Source organism: Ambystoma mexicanum, chromosome 12 (assembly GCF_040938575.1).
Source record: "Ambystoma mexicanum isolate Mex_15411 chromosome 12, UKY_AmexF1_1, whole genome shotgun sequence".
Lineage (NCBI taxonomy): Eukaryota > Metazoa > Chordata > Amphibia > Caudata > Ambystomatidae > Ambystoma > Ambystoma mexicanum.
In genome coordinates this window covers 371291802-371315275 of record NC_090936.1, presented here as the reverse complement: position 1 = coordinate 371315275, position 23474 = coordinate 371291802, and the positions used below count along the sequence as shown (strand labels likewise).

At 47.2% G+C, this 23474-nt stretch overlaps 1 protein-coding gene across 1 annotated transcript in view; it reads right to left on the bottom strand.

Annotated features, from left to right (window-relative positions):
* The window catches only part of ITFG2 (integrin alpha FG-GAP repeat containing 2), a 1163252-nt gene that overhangs the window by 930136 nt on the left and 209642 nt on the right, over positions 1-23474 (bottom strand). Inside the window, exon 3 of the mRNA XM_069628496.1 lies at positions 8902-8943. Within this exon, the coding sequence (XP_069484597.1) occupies positions 8902-8943 (42 nt within the window). The remainder of the gene's footprint in view (positions 1-8901; positions 8944-23474) is intronic.

The window sequence follows — 23474 nt, the reverse complement described above, 5'->3', positions numbered from 1 at the left end:
TGAGGAGACAGGACAAAAGGAGAAGTGACCACTGTTTGAGGAAACAGGCCCAAAAAAAGTAGAAAAATGAAAGCTGTCAGAGGTAACAGGGAGTACGAACTTGAAACGCTGTGAAGTAATCGTGTGTGAACCGACGAGAAGTACAGAATCCACCCACTCGCTCTCCACAAAAAGCACGTACAAGGAAATGGCGTCCTACACATACCTTTTAAACCGGCGTACACGTCACTTACGCGTGTACGCGCCCTTTTCTCCAATTACACGCGCTGACACTCGGACGTGCAGCTTTTCCACGTGTGCTCTGTCATCACGTGCTATGAGGGAAACACCCGCGCGCGTCATGTCACAGACGCGCTTACACGCTTAGGGCCTTTGGTCCAATGAAATCGCATACGTGTGCTGATGCGCTTACGCGCTAAGGGCCTTTGCTCCAATTACACGCTGACGTGCAAGATTTTCACGTGCCAAATCACTCCGTATCAAGCTGGCCACGCGTTCACACACGGAAGACCATGCTCCTGCCCAGAAGGCCGAAATACGGCCCCCCAGAGCCCCGAGCACGCTCCCACCTGCCATCTGCTGCTGCCTGATTGCCTGCTGCCCACGTGCCCTGCCATTTGCTGCCTGCACGTCAGCCAGGGGTGCTGTTGCTGTGACCACCCCTGCTGGAACCGAAGACTCCCGACTGGGATTCCATCACTCCAGAGCCCAGCCCCAGGACCCAGTTGCCCACCCACTCCTGCCTCTGGGGTTGCCATGTCGGGCACACCACCATCTGAGACCACTGGCAACCCCCAGCCAGAGAGGCAGAGGGCCACCAGCTTCACTGCCACCGAAGTTGGTGTCCTGGTGGAGCAAGTCCTGGGGCAGTGTGATGCCCTCTTCGGAAGGTTGCGCGCCGACAAGGAAGGACGGACCAGGATCTGGACAGACATATTGAATGCCATCAACGCGGAGGGGGTGGCAGTCCGCGAATTCCATCATGTCAAGAAGCGCTGGGAGGATTTCAGGTCCAGGACCCTCAACAAGGCCCGGCGCCTCTTGAAGGCAGCGGATGCTAAGGGGCGCCGGGGCCACCTGTCGGAAGACCAAATGAGGGTCCTTGAACGCGTATGCCCAGCGCTCCACGTCCAGGTCCTTGAGAGGCAGACCCGTCTGGAGTCGAGCGCTAATTGTACATGCATACTGATTGGAAGCTGTGCGTGTGGTGGTGTGCCAGTAGTGTGCAGGTTGCACATGTGGTTTTGTAGGGCCATGTATGGATGTGTATGTACAGGGCCGTGAGGCTGACACATGCAAGTCCTTTCATGTGTGAGATACATGGATGGTGTATTTGTGGGTAAGCATGCAGGCCAAATGCAGATGTGTGAGCACACATGTTTGAATGACTGTGTATGTCAGTTGTCAAGGTTGTGGTGTCACACATGGATGTTGGTTCCAGCTGCATGTATCTGCACTGTGTAAATGTGCATGTATGTGTATCTGACAAGTGTGCAACTGTCATGCAACATGGATGCATGTGAGACTGATATGTAGAAGACTGATTGCTAGATGTGACATGGATGCTGATCTCATCACTGCGACACTTGGTGGAGGTGTACACATGCATGTAAGTGTGGTGGCGTGTGTACATGTCTAGTGCACTCCCTGTGTCTCATGTGATGTCTGGCTCACCTTTGCCTGCTCATGCTGTTGTATGTGTATTGATGGTGCTGGCTGTTGCGATATGGCTGTGGAATAGCTCATATTTGTGATTTGAAATGACATGTGTGTTGAGGATTGTGATGCCATGTCTGCAGTTTGACAATGACACTTGTGTGCAACTGTCATGTGTGTATGAGTCCATTGTACAGTGCCCTGATACCTGTGTCCTATCTCTCCCTGCCTGCAGCGTCGACTGATGAAGAGGGCGGAGAGGGTGCTGTGGAGCACAGCGGCAGGGGTCGCACCGCCAGCCGGAGACGCAAGGCCCGGCTCCCCTCCCAGGTTGTAATCTCGTCAGGGAGTGAGGAGTCCGGTGCCGCGTCCCAGGTCGCAGCTGCCGAGGGGAGGTCCAAGAGGCAGAGGCTGGAGTTGGACTCCTCGGCAGCCGAAGGGGCAGCTGAGACCCCACAGGGCCCGACGGAGGAAGATGGCACGGAGTCATCCAGGTTGGTGGGGGGTTTGGTGGAGGAGGAGGCCGTGCAAGGGACAGAGACGGGGTCTGGAGGTGGGGATTCCACTGGTGCTAGTGGTGCAGTGCAGGGGCAGGAGGCAGCACAGGCCGCCGCGGAGGTGCCTGTGTGTAATCCTGTCACCGATCCTGTGACTGCATCATCTTGCACCAGCAGGGATACCTACGTCCAGACCCGTTATCAGGGAGGGGATTGGCTTACACCAACTGGCCTTCCTCTCCCTGCGGATGTGGCTATCCGTCACCGGGTTGAGCCTGTCCTGGGTGGGGTGGCGTTGCGTCAATGTGCCATGCGAGCTGACCTGCAGTCTTTTCATGAGAAGACTGCACGTCTTCTCGCATGGCTTGTTGACCGCATTGACCCACTGGGACAGCTCACCAGGGCCGGATTCCTCAGTTTTCTGGACCTTGTTCCGACCCCCTCCTCAACTGAACCCCCTATGCGCCAGTCATCCTCCGTGCCATCTTCCCACCCATGTGTCACCTGGGTGCCCTGTGGAGCTGTCTCTGACCCTGCGGCTAGGCTGGTGGAGGACACATCCCTGCCACAGTCGGTAGTCGGACGTCCAGCAGGGGTGGCCACCTCAACAACTGCACCCCAGCTGGAGGAGGATGTGCAGGCAGCAGGAACCAGGGCACAGGCAGCGGCACAGCAGCAGCAGCAACAAGGTGGGAGCCATGATGGCTCGGGGCCTTCATCGTCGGAGGGGCAGGCATCGGCCAGAGGGCAGGAGGACCCTGGACGGGAAGTGTCTTCCGTGTGGCAGCGGTTGGGCCATGCAATAGATGCGGAGCGGCAGCGGTTCGAAGAGGCATTGCTCACGATGTACAGGGCTTAGAACTCCATGCGTAGGACCCTGAGGGAGGCCGAGTGCCTCGAGACCATTTGCAGGAACCTGGAGATCCAGATGTCATCGTCCCTGCGAACCCTCGGGGCCATGGAAGAGGACCGCCTCCGGGACATCGAGCAGGAGTTCGATGTTGCCCTGGCCCGGGACATCAACAAGTGAGCCGTTGGACTTGCCCGCTGCCCTTGTAAATAGTTAGTTAGTATTAGGTTTCCTTTTGTTTTTTCTTTATTTTGGACCGCTTGGACAATGCACCACATTTTTGTATATAGTTTTTTTATTAGGTAGTAGTTTTTGATAGGTTTCATTTCTTAAGTTGGGCACATGGACCCTGGATTTTTCAATTGTACATAGTTCTACATTGGATTCATCTTTTTTAATATTTTTTTTGTGTTCACCATGGAGCAATGGTTTTTACTTTTTATTTTCCCTTGGATTTGATTTTTTGGACTGTGACTTTGGACAACATTTCTTTTTGGATTTCTTTTGCTTATGTTTTCTTGATTTTCATTATTTATCGGAGATGGACCATTTCTTTTGTTATTCCCATTGTTGTGTGTTTAATTTGATTTACTTTCATGTTATTTTTAATATATTTTTTTATACTTCCATTTGTGGTATTATCTCATTGGTTTCATGCATGTCATGATATGGGTTTTGACATTCACTTGCACCCATTGTGTGTGTGTGACGGACATGTATTCATTTACATACTTGCCATTGGGGTTGCATCATGTAATTGGCATTTCTATGTGGGTGGATGCAATACTTGGGTGGGTCTTTGGCCTGTGGAGGCTGGCCATAAGGGCCAGGGATCTAGATTGTGATGACGTGTTGGCTGGGGGACATGTGTCGGGGCCTGCTTGCAGGTGCCCTGCACTGCTTGGGGGTGGGGGTGCAAGGGGACATGAGTGGGGGCCTGCTGGCAGGTGCCCCCAGTGCTGGGGGGTGGGGGTGCAAGGGGACATGAGTGGGGGCCTGCTGGCAGGTGCCCCTCAGTGCTGGGGGGTGGGGGTGCAAGGGGACATGAGTGGGGGCCTGCTGGCAGGTGCCCTGCACTGCTTGGGGGGGTGAGGGTGCAAGGGGACATGAGTGGGGGCCTGCTGGCAGGTACCCTGCACTGCTGGGGGGTGGGGGTGCAAGGGGACATGAGTGGGACATGAGTGGGGGCCTGCTGGCAGTTGCCCCACACTGCTGGGGGGGTGGGGGTGCAAGGGGACATGAGTGGGGGCCTGCTGGCAGGTGCCCTGCACTGCTGGGGGGTGGGGGTGCAAGGGGACATGAGTGGGGGCCTGCTGGCAGGTGCCCTGCACTGCTGGGGGGTGGGGGTGCTGGGGGACATGAGTGGGGGCCTGCTGGCAGGTGCCCTGCACTGCTTGGGGGGTGGGGGTGCAAGGGGACATGAGTGGGGGCCTGCTGGCAGGTGCCCCTCAGTGCTGGGGGTGGGGGTGCAAGGGGACATGAGTGGGGGCCTGCTGGCAGGTGCCCTGCACTGCTGGGGGACATGAGTGGGGGCCTGCTGGCAGGTGCCCTGCACTGCTTGGGGGTGGGGGTGCAAGGGGACATGAATGGGACATGAGTGGGGGCCTGCTGGCAGGTGCCCTGCACTGCTGGGGGGTGGGGGTGCAAGGGGACATGAGTGGGGGTCTGCTGGCAGGTGCCCTGCACTGCTTCGGGGGTGGTGGTGCAAGGGGACATGAGTGGGACATGAGTGGGGGCCTGCTGGCAGGTAACCTGCACTGCTGGGGGGTGGGGGTTTAAGGGGGTAATGCGTTGGTGATCACTAGTGCAAGGTGACATGTGGCTTGGCTGGGGGGGCATGCCCATGGTGGATGGGCTGCCTGCGAGACATGACCAGGGGTGCAGGGTAGTCCCCTGTGGTGTGGGCTGCCTGCAGGGGCCGTGGAGGGTGTAGAGGGAACACCTGGGAGGACCCACACTGGCAATTCATGTGTAGGACTCGCCTGCACCCCCGAAATACATGTACCCCACTCGCACAGGGCCTATCGCGTGTGAAACTTCACGCGCATCCCAGTAATACACGTACCCTGCTGAAATTGCGTGTGAAACTTCACGCGCACCCCAGTAATACATGTACCCTGCTGAAATTGCGTGTTAAACTTCACCTGCACCCCAGAAATACACGTACCCTGCTGAAATCGCGTGTGGAACTTCCCACGCACCCCAGTAATACACGTACCCTGCTGAAATCGCGTGTGGAACTTCCCGCGCACCCCCGTAATACACGTACCCTGCTGAAATCGCGTGTGGAACTTCCTGCGCACCCCAGTAATACACGAACCCTGCTGACATCGCGTGTTAAACTTCCCCACACTTCAGAAACACATGTACCCTGCTGAAATCGTGTGTGGAACTTCCTGCGCACCCCAGTAATACACGTACCCTTCTGACATCGCGTGTTAAACTTCCCTGCACCCCAGAAATACACTTACCCTGCTGAAATCACGTGTAGAACTTCCCGCGCACCCCAGTAATACACGTTCCCAGCTTGGCGTTTGCTGTTTGGCAGCCCTGTATATACTGGTCCAGGGTTAGCGCAGCCCTTTGCGCTGAATTGGGAATTTTGATGGCTTTTCCTTGCGCGAGGGCGTTCTTGGGGGCGTAACTGGCGCTGCTGCAGGGTTGCTGCGCCACGGCTGGTTTTGGAGGCTAAAATCCATAAATACGCTGTGCGCGGAAATCGATTCTATCGCACGCGGCTGGCGCAGACATTCGCACGCACACACTGTGCGCCAGCTGCGTGCGCCACTTTTGTGCGAAATTCTATGAATAACCCTGTGAGTCTGTTTGGGAAGTGTGTGAGTGCTAAACCCCCTCCCATGATCAGTTGGATTAGAAGTGAATTAATAAATGGAGGCAATAAATCACTGACCAAGTGGGGGATGAGTGCAGAAAATTACTCACGGCAACAGAGAGCTCAGTAGATGACCTTTGACTAACCCTAGTAAGCTGAAGAAAAAAAAACTGAGAAATTGACTTAATTGCCACCATAGAGAATGTAAACAAATTCAAACTGTACCAAAACCTAGCATCCAAAGTAAGAAAGCAAGGTGAGATTCAACAATACCTAAGGAAATGCCCTGATGAATATAAGATCTATATTTATGAGGATTAGATTGTACCTCTGCAAGATAAGGGAAGTGATATCTGTGAGAGCTAAAGCAGAAGCTAGTGATAAATCGTGCAGATTCTCCAATGAAGAGGAATCGAGAGAAACTCTCCCCCATCGGTTTACCACATGCACAGCACTTGGCCGGGAGAGGACTCGGTACTTTGTGCATTACCTAGAAAGATATAGAACTATGTCAGTTGTCCATTGGTGGCGATTAATGCTGAGAGGAGAACAAAAATCTGTGTCAATTACAATGGTCAACTACTTCAGGAACTGTTTGCAGGGGACATTACAAACACATTTTTCCTATCAGGACAAAGATCTAGGGAAGTGAACGATAAGAGAAGAATTCGTTGGGAAGATTCCCTTCTGATTTGCTAAAAGTTGAATGTAAACTAAAATGCAAATAAATACATCAAAATTACCACCAGTACTTTATTGCCAGTGTAAAGCCCCTGTCCAGTTTTAGTCCTATACACTTTAAACTGATCATCTCACCCTTAGTACTGCAGACTTTTATAGACATTAGAAGACTTCTTGAGAAGAGTTCTACAATTCCACCCTTCTGTGGGAGCCAGACTAGGTCATCTTGCTTTGCCTGTCTCATTGATGTAAGTAAATTCAGAGCAAATGTAGGACGTCCTCAAAAGAGAAAGTGTTCATTCTATAGCATGGCTACAGTAATTTCTGCATTACAATGAAGGTTCCAGTCTTATTGTAGTTATTTTTTCAGCATTTCCATCTGTATTTATCCATATTTATTTATTCTATCTGTATTTATCCACATTTACATTTATTGTATTTATTTACAGTTCATATATAACAAGCTTAATATCAGCAAGTGGTTTCTAAGCGCAGGATTGGGATTCGAACCTGTGTTGCACCATGCTGTGTTGCTACCAAGACAAACGCGGTGCCCCTGAGCTATCCCCCCCCCCCTTTTGCTCTGTACAAAAAGTATGTGTTTTTCCACATTTATTCAAATTAGAAATATAGCACTTTGATGCCTTTAGTGGGAAGGCCAGAGATCTGGGGTTTTGCACTTCAATCCTTGATCCACCTGCACGGCATAATTGGCAACATGAATAGCTAATCAATACATATTGTTTCTTTTTCTGCTTTTACTGAATGGAAAGAGTGATTACCATCTGAATGTATGTATAAAGATAATTAAAAACTGAAAATTAGGAGCCCTAATTAGAATTTAACTCTGTTGCTTGGAGTTTAATTACTGCTTTGAAAAACACCTATATTCTATTTCTAAACATGAAGTAAATGTATAGTGGAGATGCAGTTCTCCTGTTGGCCAGCTTGATGGGTCATATTCTTTCTTGACAGTAGGGACAAAGAAGAAGGAGTTGAATCAGCTGGTAGTTGTTCTCATTTTAGGAGCTGGAGCATTTACATAAATAATTCACTTGTCAGGCTGCTGTGGGGCTTGTCCACGCTGCATTTGCACATGTCCCGACCATGGGATCAGTGATGGCAGTGAGCAGGAAGATAAGCTAGGATGCCGGAGTAGTCGGGCAGGGGTCATTAAGAGAATAATCATCATGATGGGTACCCGTTCTGGACATCTTTTTGGTCCTTTCTACCCTGGGCTCCATTCTACCTCACTTTCCATCCTGTTTGGGTGTCGCTGTTTCATGGCTTAGAATTGTGGCATCAGAAGTTAATTAAGGGTTTGGGTAGGGTTTTCCTTGTCCTCTAATATGCTCTTCTTGCTGTAAATCCCACTGGCTCTCCTGGTTGCAGTTATGCAGAATATCTGACAACACTCAGTGAGAGGTTGGGTGATGTGCCCCTAAATTGAACTGGTTGTGATAGCAACAGCCAATATACCCCTTACTAAAGGTGGACAGGCAAGTATGCAGTCTACAAAAGGTAATAGGACGGCCTGGGCACCCTGACATATTGGTGGAATCAACTTGAAGACTATTACAAGGTGAAGTTGGATGCATTGGGATAGAGAGTTGTCGGACCTCATTTTTGTCAACCTATCCCTCAATGCATAAACTGTCGAAACAGCCATAGTTCTGTTTTTTCTCATAAGCACTGGCCCTCCACTGTGTTGAACAAAAAAGTACAGCAGCCAGGGTTAACAAGAAGACACAACAAGACCATGAAATGCCACGACTGTCTGGACCAAATTGGCAAACAAAGAGAAGGTTGTATAACTGGGAGGTTAATCTCTGCTTGGGACATAGGCACATCCAGTGACATAGAAGTAACAAGTCACATATGAGGGCGAGGAATTCTTGCCTGAGAACCATAATAAGGGTCACATGGGTGCCAGTCGCCAGAGCGTGGCTTGTTAAGTATGATGAATTGGGCAACAGCTTAACTCCTCGTTATGCTTGTACAAGCCCCTCTTGCCTACCCATGTTGTCCATACCCTTAGTTTGTTTATTGAAAACTTTGTTATAAAGCTGCACAGAAAGTTTAACATATCACACTTCACATCTATATTGTGCATAAGAAAATAATCTTCAAAGTACTTGTATCAAGAAAATCCATATTCTTGCTAAATTTTTTATATCTCTATCGCTGCATAGGGAAATTCTTTTGCACATACATGCTCACCTACAACTTGTTTAATTACACTTGCACCCAGCAAATGCTCTCTGCAAATTAACTGCCCATTTTGCATTCAAAGTCAATTCTGTAAACCCTTTAGGCCTTTTCAAAATAATGCAGGAATGTTCACCTGGCTTTCTACTTTGTGTCAAACACCATGGCAGGCTTACCTTTCCTTTATTACAGACGTCTCCCACACCAACACAAGTCAACTGAAAAAGAAAAGACATCCAATGTCATCCATGCTGAAAATAATCTGCCATACTTGGTCCAAGAAAAAACAGGATTGGGTTTGTGACTGTCATGAATACTTTTAAAAATAAAAAGCAGTAATCATCTGTGGCACTTTTTAGACTTGCAGTAGACTATATGCAAGTGTGTAAATTAGTTCTAAAATGGAGCCCTAAAATTGACTCTGGTTGAGACACGTTATGATCTTTGCCAAACTGAAGCTAATGATATGAAGTAACAAGTACAGATGACTGTAATACAGACATTGTTCGGCCGAGGCTACATCTTCTCAGCAGTACCACATGATATTACTCCACCTCAGAGTGGGCAATATGACCTATTCTTTCTAGGTTGGTCTCTCTCTGTCAGTCGAACTCATTCTTCCTCTGTGAGCAGGCAAGGATGCGGGTGAACGTACACACAGCACTGTGCACATGGTGGTACGAGCATTGCCACCACCACCCATGAATGATCCTGTGCACATGTTCTCATACCTGCATCTATGCATCTATGTGCTTGGTCACGCATTTGCATACAAACCTGCGTTTACACAGTCCTTCCTGTGCCCTCACCCATGTGTATGTGGCCCACACTTCTACACGCTGTAAGGAAGGCATGGTATCAATAGTAGACCCAGACACAATAGATGCAAGTTTCAAAAACCTTTATTTTGGTAGGTTTGGTAGAATTCCTAAATGGCTCTAACTCTAGAATGGGAGTAGTCTCGACCATTAAACATACAAGTTCGACTACGTCTAGTCAAAATAAAAAGGCCTATACAAAAAAAAAATAACCTCAAATGACAAATGTGTTAAGGGAATGCAAATGGAAAAATAGCGTCTTAAAAGAAAATGTCAGAATGGCTAAGGTAACAACTCCCTTCCGCATGTTCAACAGCACAGGGTCGCGAGAGTTTCTTAAGAAGGATAGGCGGATAGCATAGTTCTATCAGTCTAGCACACTTTGGCTTACTGGTACAATTCAACACTTCAGGCTTGGGCTTCAAGCTTCTGGCAGATCAATCAGTTCCTTTGACTTTGTCCGCCTTGTAATAAATGAACAAGTTACTTCTTACCTTGTAACGTTCTTTCGATGGGATGTTCCTCCGACGTATTCCTTATCTTTGATAATTCGTCTCCAGCTTGCTGGCCTCGGAATTTTTTTCTCTGTAGAGGGCGCTGCGCGTCGACGTCCGCCGAGTCGATGTCCCTCGACAGCCACCGTATCGGCACCGACGTCACCATGCCCATATATAGCCACGCGCGGAGTCCGTTGCTCAGTTCCGTTTTGTAGCATAAGATAAGTGATGCCTGAATTGGTTATTGACCTTGAAGGAGCGTAAACTGCAATCACAAGGGAAGTATTACTGCGGGGATGGATGGGAGGGGCGATAAGGAATACGTCGGAGGAACATCCCATCGAAAGAACGTTACAAGGTAAGAAGTAACTTGTTCTTCGAAGGGATTGTGTCCTCTGACGTATTCCTTATCTTTGAGAGACTCCCATAGCAGTGGCATGTAATTGGAGGTGGGAGTAATAATGTCATGTATCCCTTTTAGGAATGAAACGCATGTAATACGGCTTTTCCAAATATGGTCTCTTGACTAGCGGAGGAATCCAGGTTGTAAAATGTTGTGAACGTATGTGCGGACGACCATGTGGCAGCCGCACATATGTCTCGGACCGGTACCCCTCTTTGGAGGGCCGAAGAGGCTGCGATACCCCTGGTTGAATGAGCCCTAAGATTTTTGGGTGGCTCTTTCCCTGCCAGTTTGTAACATTCCAGAATGGCCAAAATAATCCACCTGGAAATGGTCTGTTTTGTTATGGGTAGTCCCAACTTGTGACCCGAGAATCCTACAAACAGTTGGTCTGCTTGCCTAATCCTAGCCAGTTTGCTGATGTAAAAGCTCAGAGCTTGCCTTGGGTCCAGCCTATGTAGCCTTTCTTCCTCTTTCCCCGGATGGGGAGGAGGGTAGAACGAAGGTAAGGTAATTTTCTGAGTAATATGAAATTCAGAAACCACGTTTGGGAGGAAATTAGGCTTCACCTGTAGGACAACTTTGTCCTTATGGAAAATGGTATGGGGGGGTTTACAAGAGAGCTTGTAGCTCACTCACCCTCCTAGCAGATGTTAGTGCTACCAATAGGACAGTTTTAAGCGTGAGAAATCTCAGCGAACAAGAGTGGAGTGGTTCGAATGGAGTACCCATTAGGAAGTTTAAGACTAAATTTAAGTACCATAAGGGAACTTGGAATGGTCTTGGAGGATAAACATTAGTTAATCCCTTGAGAAATTGTATTACTAGAGGTAGTTTGAAATATGATGGTTACTCCGCAGTGCGCTTGAAGATTGAAAGCGCTGCGAGATATCCTTTTACAGTGCCAACTTGAAGGCCTGAGTTTGCCAAGTAGAGTAGAAACAATAACACCGTTGGTGTACCACATGAAAAAGGGTCGATATTCCCTTCTCTACACCAGCTGCAAAATTTGTTCCAACGGCAGCGGTATAAAGACTTTGTTGCTGGCCTTCTGGCCAAAAGCAACACCTCCATGACGTCATCAGGGAGGTCCCAACCCTTGTACCTCACCCTTTCAGAAGCCAAGCGTGAAGGTTGAGGGTTCTGATGTCTGGATGGAGAACCTGACCTCCCTTCTGCGAGAGAAGATTCTCTTTGAGTGGAAGACGGATTGAAGGGCAGATGGACATATCTAGAAGGTCCGGGTACCACGTTCTCCTGGCCCAGTCCAGGGAAATTAGGATCATGGTTTTCCGGAATCTTCTCAACCTCCTGATCAATTGAGGAATAACAGGGACTGGTGGTAACGCGTAAAGGAGTGGGAACTCCCAGTCCACTACGAACGCGTCTCCTAGAGCTCCTCTCAGGGGAAATTCCCTTGAACAGAACAGATCTCACTTCCTGTTGGTGCTTGTGGCGAACAGATCCACCTGAGGGGTTCCCCAAAGGGCGAAGATCTCTTGAAGGACTTCCTGAGCTAGCTCCCACTCGTGGGAGACTGTGCTCTGCCTGCTCAGAGCGTCCGCTGTCAAGTTCTTTTCTCCGGCTAGGTGGACTGCCGATAGAGAGATTCCTTCCTGAATTGCCCAAAACCAGAGCTGCATTGCCTCTCTGCACAGTGGCAGTGACTCTACGCCTCCTCTTTTGTTGAGGTAGTGCATGGCCACCGTGTTGTCTGTCATTATCCGGACATTTCTCCCCTGTACTGATGGCAGGAAAGCTTTCAGCGCTAGTCTGATCGCTCTCAGCTCTAATAGGTTGATATGTAGTCTGGACTCCGATGGAGACCAAGGACTGCTTATGGTCAAGTCGTTGGCATGGGCTACCCACCCCGTGAGTGAGGCGTCTGTGACTACTGTTATCTCCGGCCATGGTTGCCAAAACAGTTCTCCTTTCAAGATGTTCTCTGGATAGGCCCACCATTGAAGGTCGTGGGCTACATTGTCCGGAATCCGGAGGAGATCTGTCATTCTCCCCGAGAATTGCGACCACTGAGTTCTCAGTGCCCACTGAAGAGATCTCACTCTCAGGCGAGCCTCTGGCACAAGGAAGATGCAGGATGCCATGAGGCCTAGCAACCTCAAAAAGTCGAAGGCTGGGAGACGTTGGGCATTTTGTAACTTGTTGACCTGCAGAATATCTTGAGCCCTCACCTCTGGTGGCGAGGCTTTTCCCAGGGAAGTGTCCAGGACTGCTCCAATGAACTGGAGTCTCTGTGATGTTATCATCTGTGACTTCTTTAAATTGAGGGAGAAGCCCAGTTTGTGAAGGAAGTGGCAGACATAATCTAGCTGGATCTGAGTTTGTTCCGAAGATACAGCCCTGATCAGCCAATCGTCCAGGTAGGGGTAGACGTGGATCCCTTCCCTCCTTAGACTCGCAGCCACTACCGACATTAGCTTGGTGAAGACCCTCGGGCGGAGGTCAGCCCAAATGGCAGAACTCGAAATTGATAATGAGAGTCGCCAATTGCGAACCTCAGGTATTTCCTGTGTTTGAGATGGATTGGCACATGGAAATAAGCATCCTGAAGGTCCAGAGATACCAGCCAGTCCTGGAGCTGGAGGGCCTGAAGGATCTGAGAGAGTTACCATCTTGAACTTGTCCTTCCTGAGGAACTTGTTCAATTCTCGTAAGTCCAGGATGGGTCTCAGTCCTCCGTCCTTCTTTGGTATGAGAAAGTAGGGGGAGTACCAGCCCTTGTTCCTGTCTGCTACAGGTACCGCTTCAATGGCACCTTTCTCTAGCAGGTCTATAATTTCCTGCAAGAGGAGCGGATCTGGAACTTTTAGAGAGCTGTGCCCCGGTGGATGACTCAGAGATGTGTAGAAAGGGTAGGCAGTAACCCAGGGCAAATGTCTCCAATGCCCAAGCATCTGACGTTATAGCCTGCCATTCCGTCAGATGGTGAGTTAACCTGCCCCCTACAGGTGTTTTGTGTGGAAAGACCTCAGAGTGGTTTGGGGGCGGCTGATGCAGATGCCGAGGGTAAAGAGGCACCTGCTGCTGCTGCGGCTTTAGTACATTTGACCCGTCCACCTCGGGTGGATCTCCTTTGGCCTCTTTGAGCCGGCTGTCCTCTGCCTTTGCCGAATGCGGAATAATAGCGAAAGGACTTTCCTCTTCCAGAGGTTCCTGAGGGGCAAAAAGGAGTTTGGCGGATTGCAGCTCCTAACGATTTTGCCGCTGCTTTAGATATCTGCAACTTTTCCAGACTGTCATCAGCCTTTTTACCGAATAAAGAAGAGCCGTCAAAGGGCATATTCAAAAGTCTGGCCTGTACATCTGGAGCAAAGCCAGACTTTCGCAACCACGCATGCCTGCGGATTGTCGTACTTGCCGCCATGGCCCTGCTGATACTGTCAGCGGAATCGATGCCAGTTTGAAGTGACTCGCACATGGCATTTTTGCCATCTTTAATAATGTTAAGGAAGGCTTCCCTTTCGTCTCCTTCGGGTATGCAGTCAGCCGCTGATGAAGCACACTCCCACAGTGTGTGACTGAACCTGGCGAGCGTACAGGTGGCGTTGATGGACTTCAACGCCATACTACAAGCAGAAAATACTTTTTTTGCCATAGAATTGTACCTTTTGTCATCTCTATCCTGTGGGACAGTAGGGTAAGCGGACCTGCTGCTTGATGAAGTTGCCGCTTGAACCACCAGGCTCTCTTTAGTCGGGTGTTTTGATAAGTATTCAGGGTCAGCCGCAGCTACCCTATACTTGGCTGACAATCTTTTATTGACTGCAGGGATAACTTCAGGAGTTTCCCAATTAGATTAAATCTTTCTTTGTAAGGCTGCATGGAAGGGGACCACAGGATCCTTCTGTGGCCCTTTGTCTAATATGTCTGTCAGGTTATCCTGTTGAAAAACAGGTGAAGGCGCAGACCAACCCATAAATTCAATAATCCTTGCCATCAGGGTTCTATAGGGTGTTTCGGCATGTTCCCTTGGGTCTGGTTTAACAAATTCCACTTCTGGGAAATTGTCCAGCCCACTTGCCTCATGTACCTTCTTTCCTCAGAGGTGAAATCCTCTGAAACAGGTAGTGTGGTCCTCTGCAACCTGAAGATTTCCTAGTCAGAATCCTCCCCTTCTTCATAGATTGAAGATAATCCGGGGTACTCTGACCTCGGAAATGGTGTAAAACCCATTTCTAAGGCAGAAGGAGACAAACTCGTCATTATTGGGCGAGAAAATGTCGATGTCGTTGACGCCGATGTGACAGGCTTCGAAGGCGCCGAGAACGGCGTCGAGAAAACTGGAAGAGGCCTTGAAGAACTCGAGAGGATCGGGATCCTACTCGAGGATGTCGACGACAGTCTCGGCGTCGTGCCGGAGGCTCTTGGTATCACTGTTGGCTGTGAAGTAGCCGTGGTTTTCTCTTTCATCGGCGTCTATGTCGTCGTCGACGATGGCGTGGAGTCGATCGACCGATGCGTCGAACAACCCTTCGACAACGGCGTCGATGGCGCCGATCCATGCGTCGAAGGGATCTTCGACGACGGCGTCAAAGACGGTGCCTTCTTACCCGATGGCCCGTGGCGCTCTCGGGTGGAATCTTTCACCGGGTGCAGCGACTCGCGGCGTTTCGATTTTTTGGGTTTTTCATCAGGGGTATCACCCTCAACTGTCTTCAAGGGGGTCGCGGGCGCTTTCTCGAAGACGCTTAGCATTTTCTTCCTGAATTCCTCCCACTCAGCCCGAGAGCTGTGTTTTGTGGGGCAGGAGACCCTTTCTGGGGAAACAGAAGATGACGAGGAAGGGGATCTTCGACGTCTCTTCTTTGAGTGTCTCGATCACGACGAATGGTGGGAGCTACTTCGAGATCTAGAATGGGAATGCTTTCGACGGCGAGGAGACGAATGCCTCGACACAGCCGAAGAAACTTTCAAGGTGGTTTTGACTGACTTACCTCTCTCGAGCTTACCCTTGCGCTCCTTCAAGGCTTTCGCCGTCATGGACATGCATTGCTCTCGTTCTTAGCTACTGCCCATTAGCACCTTGGCCTTCCAACTTCCATAGCCTGGTTCGCATCAGCCCCGAAAGAGCTGCTCCTTCTCGTACCCAGCCTCACTCAGTATGCCTGTGCGCGCCACCTTTTGCCCTTGCAGGGAGTTTTAACAAGTGGCAGTTGTGCATCGCTAGGATTACGTGCCTAACTCTGCCTGGTCTCATTAAAGGGACAGAGCCATTGCACGGCAATAGAGGTATTCTTCCTGGCCTCATTCTTCATCTTCCTTGGCTCAGTAGTGCTGTCAATGTGAAGTGGGGAGGAATTATGGGAGCTGTAGGTTCCCATACAATAAGCAGGGATAGGGGTTAGATGGGTTGTAGAAAAAGGGGGATACCATGTCTCACCATCATGTGTTTCTCCCCCACTCCCTGAGGATCCCCTACCCAGGGAAATGCTCCCTTGCATGTCCACCCCCAGGGTCAGGATCCAAAAGCGATGGCCTTTCCCAGACCACCCAAGTAGGGGATCCCTGGGGACTAGGTTGTGAAACCCTGTTTTTTCACAATGCATATACTGTTACGCATGATCACTCATCTTCAGGCATGGACATCTTGGTGCACTCGCACATCTAAGCAAACACACACCTGCATGCACACTCCCTCAACAATGGACAACGCACCAATACCTGTGCATGCTCACACCGGCAAGCATGCAGACACTTGTGCAAGCAATCTCACACACACATGCCTACACATGCACACAGGCATAACACTGTGCACACTTACACGCTCATACACCAGCAGGCTTGCACTCTCCTCGTCCAGAGTGAGAGAAAGGAGAAGACAGACATGTCACCTTCACTTAGATTGCCAATGTCTGCTGCTAGTCTTCAATCTATACTTCAAACTTAGTAACATTTACTGCATTGTAGCAAGGATTAATATTAAAATGACTCACCACAAGAGTTAATTTGAGTGCGCCTTTTGGGGGATAATTTACGTATTGCCATTTCCCCATGTGCTTGTAATGATTACTTCAATGTTTAAAATTAAAACAAGATGCATAAGGATTTTTTAATGGGACCATCGGCCCCATGACAAATGAATCTGTGGGTGGAAAACATTTTCACAAATCATGGTGGAAGTATATACATCAAGCAGATTCCCGCTGTCATCTATCTCAGTTTCTGAAGTTCACTGTAAAACACGATTTACTGAGGTTTCCAAACTTAAAAGGTCTTCTCATTAACATGCATGCATCTAGAAATTGAGCACATAACTGTACATGTAGCTAGTTGATGTCCTAAGGTCAAGGTGAGCAGATCTTGTTAATAGTGCAAACAAACAATAGATAATAAAGCTAGAAGTGCAATAAAGTAAGACTAAAACAGTCGGAATGTTCTAAAACAATTCAACAGTTTTAAAATATATGCACACGCTTTGCCCAAGTTGGCACAATAGTTTATCATAGCATATTAGCCAATGCTAACACAATCCTAAAACAAACAGATATAACGTCACAAAAAAGGCCAAGCTAACAAAGGTAAAGATTAAAGTACAGTGAACTACACATTACCTTTTAACCTAATTATAAAATGCAACACCACGCTACAGTTAAACTATACATTTTTTCTTAGTTTTAAAGCAGCAAAAGGGTATTTTGAAGTGCCCAGGCAACATTTGGATTAGGGATTATGTTTAGGTGTAACAAATAGGTACTAAAGTGAACTTGCAAATGCAAGCTTATTTAGGATGAAAAAAATCAAGGGTATCACTGACTCCTCACATTAGAGCAGAATGTGCGTTGCTGGGCACAATCAGTCGAGCCTTGCCATGCAGCTAAGGAATCACCAAACCATAAACATTAATATCTCAATTGAGTTCACAACATCCTGCCTTTAACTTCCTGAATCAACTTAAATTTTCACAGAACAAACTATACATACAAATTAAATTGCTCAGTCCCAATTGACACCATTTAGAAAAAAACAGGAAGAGAAATGTCTTTCACCGACTACAACTAGGACCTCATATTTATAGGGAGCTTACACTGATGCATGTCAAACACATATGTATCTATTAGGCCTTGAAAGTCTTTAGGTATCCATCCTGGCTAGTAGGATAGTTTCATCCGCATAATTAAGCCTGCGTACTGTCACCGTCCCCCTGCAGACAGAACATCAAACTGTTCCTTAATTAATATCTTTTCCAGAGAGTTGGGGTATACATTAAACAAGAGGGGTGCCAAAACGCACCCCTGGCATGGGTAAAGATTTGGCACAATCTCCCCGAGACCTAGCAGGCATAAGCCTTCATGTCATGATGGAGAAGCTTTAAAATACTCAATATAGACACCAGTATCCCCATGTCCCACAAAGCCACCTGTTGCCTTAGACTGCTATCCATATCAAAGGCCAAGGGGAGGCTCATGAAGGCCATGTAAATGGGGGTCTTATAAAGGTAGTTATACTAAGCAATTAGTAATATAGATTACTGATCTGTTCAGTGGGGCCGATATCCAGGACGGCTTCAGGTACAAAATCAGCCAACAGGTTTTCATCCAGCACCAAAGCAACTCATCTTATGTTGACCAATCTCCCAAAAATATCAACAAGGGTGGTAGGACAATAAGATTTTGTAGGTTCCTATCTCCTTTCTTGAAGATTGGCACAATCAGGGCTCAATGCCAACTGGCAGGAATCTGGTTTGAAAACCAGATACAATTGAAAATTCTTCTAAGCAGAGGGACCCACAAATGTAGATTGTCCCTAAAGAAGTCAGTGTGCATTGCATAGCGTCAGCAGTGGCACTCTTAGTAGACACCCAAGAATAAATAACTTTGATATCCTCTAAAAATGAGAACTCCCTTCTGCATCTATCATGATCAGATATAGGTTTGGAAAAGGCAGAATGTCTAGCAGCCTCTAGTCAGGATTATAAATCTCCAAGATGTTCACTCATGTGGCCTGAGCTATGTAGATCTCTTGCCTCTTCCCCACCAGCCAATCACCAGAGCTTCTTGTGGTCACTGGATTTGGGTTACTAATTCCTCCCATGGATCATCAGCCCCATCCTCGTTGGCCTTTTTGCAAGTTCCTTGAAAGCTGCACGATTAAGGGATATTAATGATGCATTGTTAGGATGATGGTTAAAAGAGCGCAGCAAATGTAGCTTCACTGGCCTGCAATCTGGGAAGAACCAAATAGCATGGAGGCAACCCTTGCATCATCCTTGAAAAATGATGAAAGCAAAGGTCTGATCTGCCCAATTAAATCTGAAATATCTTGCAATAAGTCATGGTCAGGACATTCCTCCTCTTAATGCAGATTGATCTGTGGTGAAGCTACCATCAGTAGCTTGGAGAGCACACAGTTGGGAACCAATAAGGCCAATCTAATCAATCCCCTGTTTTTAATTATGTTGCCTTAGGTTTATACTGCAAAATAGGCATTTTCTCCACCATAATCCTCCCTCCATTAAGATTTAATACAATGGTGTTAGTATTGCGGTCAGCTCCTTTGATAACAATCATATCAATAACCAAGTGTGAATCGGTCTCAGATAATAAACTAACCAATGAGGAACTGTTATTCCTATAGACCGCCCTTCCAAGGGTGATCTCTGCGGATTCTTCCTTTTGCTGCTCATAGAGGACATTCTATCAGAAACTAGTGAAATGTTAGGCTCTCAGTCACAACAAGAGGCAGATATAATTGGCTCACTAAGCCCCTTAGCTAACTTCTGGTCCACATCAAAAAGTCACACTGACAATATATGATGCATTCATCCCTCGTTCGATTTAAAAATGTGTTAAAAAAAATCGGAAAATTGTAAGTCCCAAAATGTCTGAAGGCCTCAAGGACATTGGGGATTAGCTGCTTAGGAGGTGCATTATGAACATGTATCTGTAAAAGGTGAATGTTGGGAGTTAGTGATTACCCAATCATGACATTCATAGACACAAACACAAAAGCATGTCCCCAAATTGCATCCTCCTTCTGCTAACACATTCCTCAAAGACTTCTACTTTCCCTTCATTAGCCCAGGATTACTTCTTCTGAAGAAATACCATTGTATTACAAGGTAATAAGTCACCCTGAAAATCTGCCTATTTTCACTTCCATCCCAGTGGTGACAGTATCAATTGGAATAGTTCCCCCACTGGTATTTTCAAAAGATTTTTCTTTCCTATTAAAAGGAGGAAAGCGGCAAGTGCTACCCAAAAAAAGGAAAAAAAAAAACATTTTTATTGGGACTACTGTAAGGAGGTGAAAACAAGTCATCTCCATTACTCACCACTGTTACCATGTAATGCACAGAAAAGTCTTAATTTCCTCTTTAGGGCATCAAAACAAAAAGTACAATAGTGGTTATATGTATGTACACCACTCCACTGAAGCTTCTCTCTACTTCAGTGTCATGACCGGGGAGTGTGATGGAGTGACCATCACATACTTCCAACGTTTCTCTGTATGGTTCAGAGACTTTACGCTCTATTCAGCTCGGAAAACCAGCTCCAATAAGTAAGCAGTTGTTTGTAGAGCGCACTGGTTCATAAAGGAAGGACATTTTCCTTCCTGCTGTTACTTGGGAATCTGCAAAGAGTACATATGGAACTTTTGCAACTTTGTAATGGGGTAAACATGGAGCAAGGGAAACTTTGCATTTAAGAAATTGTGTTTCATTTTTCAACACTAAATGGAAGGTGGAGGAAGAGGTAATGTTAGGCCTATCAAGTCAAAATGCACTGTGAAGCACATCATTGAGAAACATGTGTGAAACCAAACCATGCCATCAAGCTAGTATCTGTAAAAGGTGACTCAGCTAGTTGGTCTTCCTCCAGATCAAGATGCTACTCATGGTAGCACATTTACACAGAATCTGGCTTTGTAGATTTAAAAATGTAACGCCCAGGTGCACAAATGGCTCCAATGTTGGCAAGGCACGATCTCCAGGAGAGACACACCCACAGATTTCCCAAAGCTCAAATCTTGTGTTCCCTCTAAACCCAACATATCAAATGTCAAAGACCTCTACAGACGTAGAAGTTACTTATGCTTTAAAAGTCCCAGTGTGCCATTGCTTAAGTGGGTGTCTTAGAAATCCTTGGTTTGCCATAAATGCAACAAGACATGCACCTTCCGTGCCAGTGAATGCAAGGACTCCAAAGGCATTAAAATGAATCAGTGTTGCTGCCGACATGAAGAAACCCTATATGGAAATACGGCATATTCTTCTCTGGCGAACTGGACATGCATCACTTAATAAATCCACCAGATCAATCAGTGCAGGGATGACAATGTGGTTTCTTTTAGAGGTCTATGAAGTGGCAGCATTTTCCCAGTGACAATGTTGGTTTTACACAGGTTCAGAACAATTTTGGATGATTTGACCAGAGGCTTGCCATCAAAGGTAATATCCACTGCTTGTTCTTGCTGACCTGCAGTCTAATCAGAATGCGACAAGTGTGACTCCACTCCACGACTACCAAACATATGCGGTCACAGGATGTTAGATGCACAGATGCTTTAATGTTTCAGCATGTGCAACCCTTAACATACTTTTCCATGTGTTATTCATAACTATTCTGTATTATTTCACCCTTCAGCTAAAGAACAACATTACCACTGTATTGTCACCTGTTTGGAGGAGAATAAGTGTTTCCTACAGTAATCTGTTAAATGAGCTTCCTTACTGGGAGCAGTAAAGGTGAAACATATTCCCATGCAATGGCACACCATTATGCAGTAGAATGCGATAACATTCACATCAACTCATCATTGGTGCTGCACATTTGTTATCCTTTTCCATTGATAGTGGCTACACCCATCTTCTGCCAACTCTTTAAGGCCTTTTGTCCCCTTTGTGAGCAAATCCTTATGCATAGGGTTACAGGATCTCTGGCTATTCTTCCAAAGGAAGGCTTACCGAATGTTAGACCAAATCGAATTATCACATGATATGGGCAGGAAAGAAGCTGCCTTTTGTAAGGTATTCATCCCTCACCATCTCTTCCAAGTGTTGAATCCTTTAACTGTTTTATAAACTTGTTTTCACGTTTTAATTTTAGGTCACATTTGTTTTGTATATATTTATCATGTACAGCACACCTCTGAGGGCAAGGTTGATGCTTAGCCAAATGCCTTTTCTAAACCTACCGTAAAGGAAGTACTTCTCTGACTCAGTTACTGTATCAATATATGGCAAAGCAAAGTTTCAGACTGTCCAAGGATTTAAGGAATGGCCGTTGACGAGGGGTCAACGGCCTCCCATGATCTGCACAGCCAGGGTAGGAGAAGCCTGAGGCATTACTGGGGTTGGGGGTGGCACACATATTTTCAGGTGTATCTCAGCCAAGAGTTCCTAAGAAAATGTAGTCATAATACCTCATGAAAGTCTGTTTAAGGGCTCAATTCCTATGGAGCAATTAAGGGGTGAAGTCTTCAGAAAAATAACATGCCAGATGCAGTTCTAGATTGGCAACATGTTCATAACCATATTTGGACCAAAACGAAGACCATTGCAAAACCAACATTTGGGGACTGATGAAGGTAGTTAGTGAGACTTTCCAGGTGAAACAGTTCCCTGGGAGAAGGAATATCTCTTTTTGTTGAAGTAGCCACATCTGCCCTATCTGTTAACAAAGTTTGGCGTGCCCTCTGCGAAATGGAGTGGGGGCACATCATCCCCTGTGCAAAACAAAAGGAGCAAGGGATCCATTTTCTCCTCAATCTCCTCTGCCCAAAATGTCTGAATAACTAGACAACTCTACCAAACATGTTATAAAAGTGTGTATATGTGTCCACACCCCTTCCAACAAATCTTGCTTACATGTGGAAACATCCTTGCCAGTACCACTGGTTGCAATTGTCACTGATGAAATTTAACATTTGTAACCTAAATAAATTGAAAGAGACATTTTGTAAGATTTATAGTATTTTCGACCACAGGTTATCAGAGATGGGAACCCAAGATCGCTTTATGATTTAAGTGCAGTCTGAAAATACCAGCTTTAAATCTGCCCAATAACATTACCAAAACAGGGACTTTATTACTGAAATGCAGAGTAATACATTTTTCAAATGGTGCTTACTGTCTAGAAACATGTTTCTTCCATTTCGTTTGGTGGGGAATGCGTTTAACTAACTACAGAAAGTGAGCCCATACCCAATTTACTTTCAAGTGCAGAAAGGTCCAGAAATCTCATCTGTTTTCACTGTCCTACCTTCTTCAACCAAACTTCAAACCAATACTGAGACCGGCTAGCTCCACATATGTCGGACAAAAAAGGAGGTTTACATAGAGAACGAAGTGGCAAAGGCCGAGGAAAGACTACCAACAGTAGCCCTCTTACGCCAAAGTTTCCATAACATGCATAGTGTGCGATATGTCAGAGTTATTTGTAGAATAGAAGCTTTCTGTACCCATAACCAATCTGCTACCAAAACTAATCTTAACCAGTAATTACCCATCACCGCTCACTGCTTTGCAGTTTGCTCTCATATGGTCACATATGACCCCTAACTGGGCTGCTACATCGTGAATGTCTACATCTCGAAAACCTACACCACCATACTCCGGGCCTCATTACACGGAAGGCGATAAGGGTTAACGGTCACCGGTAATGATACTGGTGACCGTTAACCCTTACCGCCTTACTACGAGGTCCCTTTGCGAGACCCGACATTAACGGCTGGTGTAGACCAGCCGTTAAAGTAGGGACCCGCAAAGGGACCAGGGTGCTAATTACGGTACCGCAATTTGAGGTACCGTAATTAGCACCTTCCCCATTCCCATTATGCCCTATGGGGCAAAAATGGGAATGGGGAAGGGCAATGGAGGAAGGGGGAATTACCGCCCCGCCAACCTTGGAATAGGGCGGTAATTCCCCTTTCCTCCAAGGCGGTGCTGGTAATTTACCGGCATGGACCAAGGTGCTAATAGCACGTTGGTCCACCGCCTACTGTGTAATGAGGCCCTCCATCTTATTATCAGGCAATCCTGGGTTGCCCGATACTGAAGAGATCCTTGAATT